Source organism: Tupaia chinensis, unplaced genomic scaffold (assembly GCF_000334495.1).
Source record: "Tupaia chinensis unplaced genomic scaffold, TupChi_1.0 Scaffold000159_1, whole genome shotgun sequence".
NCBI lineage: Eukaryota > Metazoa > Chordata > Mammalia > Scandentia > Tupaiidae > Tupaia > Tupaia belangeri.
This window is the reverse complement of record NW_006159630.1, coordinates 1,243,588-1,246,427: the sequence shown is the minus strand read 5'-3', so window position 1 is coordinate 1,246,427 and position 2,840 is coordinate 1,243,588. Positions and strand designations below refer to the sequence as shown.

The 2,840-nt window shown below is 68.6% G+C and overlaps 1 protein-coding gene across 1 annotated transcript in view; it reads left to right on the top strand.

Moving 5' to 3' along the window:
* The window catches only part of BAHCC1 (BAH domain and coiled-coil containing 1), a 38,629-nt gene that overhangs the window by 15,773 nt on the left and 20,016 nt on the right, over nt 1–2,840 (top strand). Inside the window, 4 exon segments of the mRNA XM_014586666.2 lie at nt 759–837; nt 839–1,275; nt 1,278–2,495; nt 2,687–2,792. Of these exon segments, the coding sequence (XP_014442152.1) occupies nt 759–837; nt 839–1,275; nt 1,278–2,495; nt 2,687–2,792 (1,840 nt within the window).

The following is a 2,840-nucleotide window of genomic DNA, read 5'->3' as shown; positions in this document are numbered from 1 at the left end:
GCTGGGCCTGGGGAGGGGAGGCCCCTGGGGTTCCCCAGAGGCCATGACCTGGCCCCAGTTTGGGGGGCGGTCGGTGGCTCCAGGCCAGGTCCTGAGACAGCGGAGGGAGCCCCTACCACCCCCACCGCCACCACCAAGGCCCTACCCCAGGGCCCTACTCCTGCCAGCCGGAGAAATCCACAATTGAGATGATGCCAGGCTGGGTGGGGAGCTCCCCAGGGTGTCCAAGATGGAGGGGGCCAGGCCCTCCACTGGGGGTCACAGCACTCTAGGGGGATGACCTGTCACATCTTGGCACAGGTGGCCACACGGCAACAAGCGTGTTCAGCCACTGGGCGCATGCTCCCTCCAAGGCTTGTGCTGCCCATGCACCGGGCGCGAGGCGGGCAGAGGCGCCCCTTCCCTGGCTCCCACCATCAGCTGCAGTGAGGCTCTAGGATGCCCAAGCCTGCCCCCCCAAAAAAAATCCCTGTGGGGCGCTGGCCGGCCAAAGCCCAGGGAACAGAGCTGCAGTGCGGGAAGGTGGGCGGCTTCGGGCGCAGGCAGGGTGGCGTGGTACAGCACCGCATGCTCAACACCCAGCGGCGTGCTCGCTGCGGTCGGTCACGCCACACATGTGTTACCACAGTTTAAAATGGAAAATAAGCCTTCCCTAGAAGATGCCCTAGAGTCGGGGTGGCTGGCTTGGGGGGGCACCAGAGGCAGGTGTCCTGGGGTCGCCCAGCCTCCCCTCTGACTTCGCTCCCCACTCCCCGCAGATAACTTCTACCTGCGCAACCTGCCCCCCCAGCCCGCGCTTTTGCCCGCCAACCCCAACTTCCCAAGCGTGGCCCGGGCCCCCTGCCCACCCCATCGGCCCCTCCAGCCGTGACCGGAGCGAGGCAAGCTCCCTTCAGAAGGCCCCCAAGGAATTCGACCGCTTCCTCATGGGCAAAGAGCTGGGCAGAGAGAAGGCTGGCAAGGCGGCGGAGGCCCGGGAGCGGCCCTCGGCAGAGGAGGACGGCAAGGAGCGGCATAAGCTGGTGCTGCCTATGCCGGCCGATGGGCCCTGCAAGGAGGGCACCCCCTTGCCCCGGGGAGCCTGCGAGGGCCGCCCCAAACACCTCACCTCCTGCCTGCTCAGTGCCAAGGTGCTTGGTGGTGAGCTGGGCAAGGCCTCGCTGGCCAGCTGTGCGGGGGGCCTGCTGGGGCGGCCCGGGGCGGGGGCAGGGGCGGCTTCTGGACGCTGCGCCAAGGAGGTAGCCAGCTCTGCGGAGCCAGGGCCGGCCTTCAGCGAGGGCGGCAGGTGCTGCACCATGCCGTGTCCGACACAGTGCCCTCTGGCCTTCCCGCCGGGCCGCCTCCACCCCTCAACACGGCCGCAGGCTCCTTCCCCTGCCTGCAGCTACATGCGGGCCCAGACGGACTCTGTCCGCTCCAGGACAAAGTCCCCAGGGACCTGAAGGCCAGCGGGCCCACCTTTGTGCCTTCTGCGGGACACCTGGCTGACAAGGGCCGCCCCTTCCAGGTGGCAGAGGCCTGTGCTGTGGTAGGCGAGGGCAAAGACCGGCTCCTGGAAGGGGTCGCCGCTCCTGACCACACTGGGCCCTATGGCGTCCCCTATGCACCCCCAAAGGCCGAGGGCAAGGGCGAGCGGCGGCCAGCAGGCTTCGAAGTGGCCCTCAATGCCCGGCTCAAGGGCCTGGAGTACCTTGGTAGTACAGGCCCCGAGGCCACCTTCCCCAGACTCCCCAAAGCTGGTCTGGACAGAAGCAGCTATTTTGAGTTGCCAGTCCCTTCACAGGACTGTGCCCGGCCGGGCCACCAGGAACCACTAGGCGGGAAGGCTGTCCAGGCCTGCTGCACTTTAGATAAGGCCGCCAGCAAGGAGGGCCCTACTGGCACCTCGGGGGTCCAGAAGGTGGCCCGGATCCGGCATCAGCAGCATCCCATGGCCCCCGAGGTGGAGCCAGGGGGCAGCGGGGCCGAAGCCAAGCGCAAGTCCCTGGAGTTGCCGTCTCTGGGCTATGGTGGGCCGCACCTGCCCCCATGGAGCGTGCAGGCAGGCCAGGGCACCGTGGTGACCGTCAGCGAGGAGCGCAAGGGCAGTGCCTACCTGGACCCCTTTGGCAGTGGCCTGCAGCAGGCAGCCCTGCTGCCCCAGGACCGGCCCGCCCCACCTGACGAGATCTCAGCCATGAAGAACCTGCTCAAGTACAGCAATCACGCCCTGGCCGTGGGCCAGAAGGCCGCCTTCGTGGGCCTGGGCAGCCTCAAGGCCAGCTGCATCCAGCAGGAAGCCAAGTTCCCAGCCACCAAGGGTCCCGGGCAGGGGGAGAGGCCTGACTGCGCCCGCAGCCGGGAGCACGAGGCCCCACACGGTGACACGGAGGTGCGCCAGCCGCCCGTGGGCATCGCAGTGGCGCTGGCCAGGCAGAAGGACACGGTGAGCCGGCCTGAGACGGCCTATGGCAGCAACACCGGGCGGCAGGGCCGGGCCGCCCCCACCTTCAAAGGTACAGCCTGCATGGGGAGGGAGCTGGCCGGGTGGTGGCTGGGTGTCCAGGCCCCCGCCCCGGGAGCCCACCAGGTCCCACTCACCTGCCCTTGCAGGTCTTCCAAGGCCCCTTCATGCACCAGCCCCTCGGGTCTAAATGGGTCACTTGCCTTCGCTGAGCCTGTCCTCTCTGCCATGTGCCTTATGTAGCTGGCGGCGGACCTCGCTTGGCGCACACGCTGGACCCGGAGGCCGAGGAGGAGCGGACGCGGCTGTGTGAAGAGCGCCTGGGGCTCGGCCGCGAGCTGCTGCCGCAGTAAGCCGGGTCGTGACCTGCGGCGCACACGGGGCCAGCCGGGGTGGC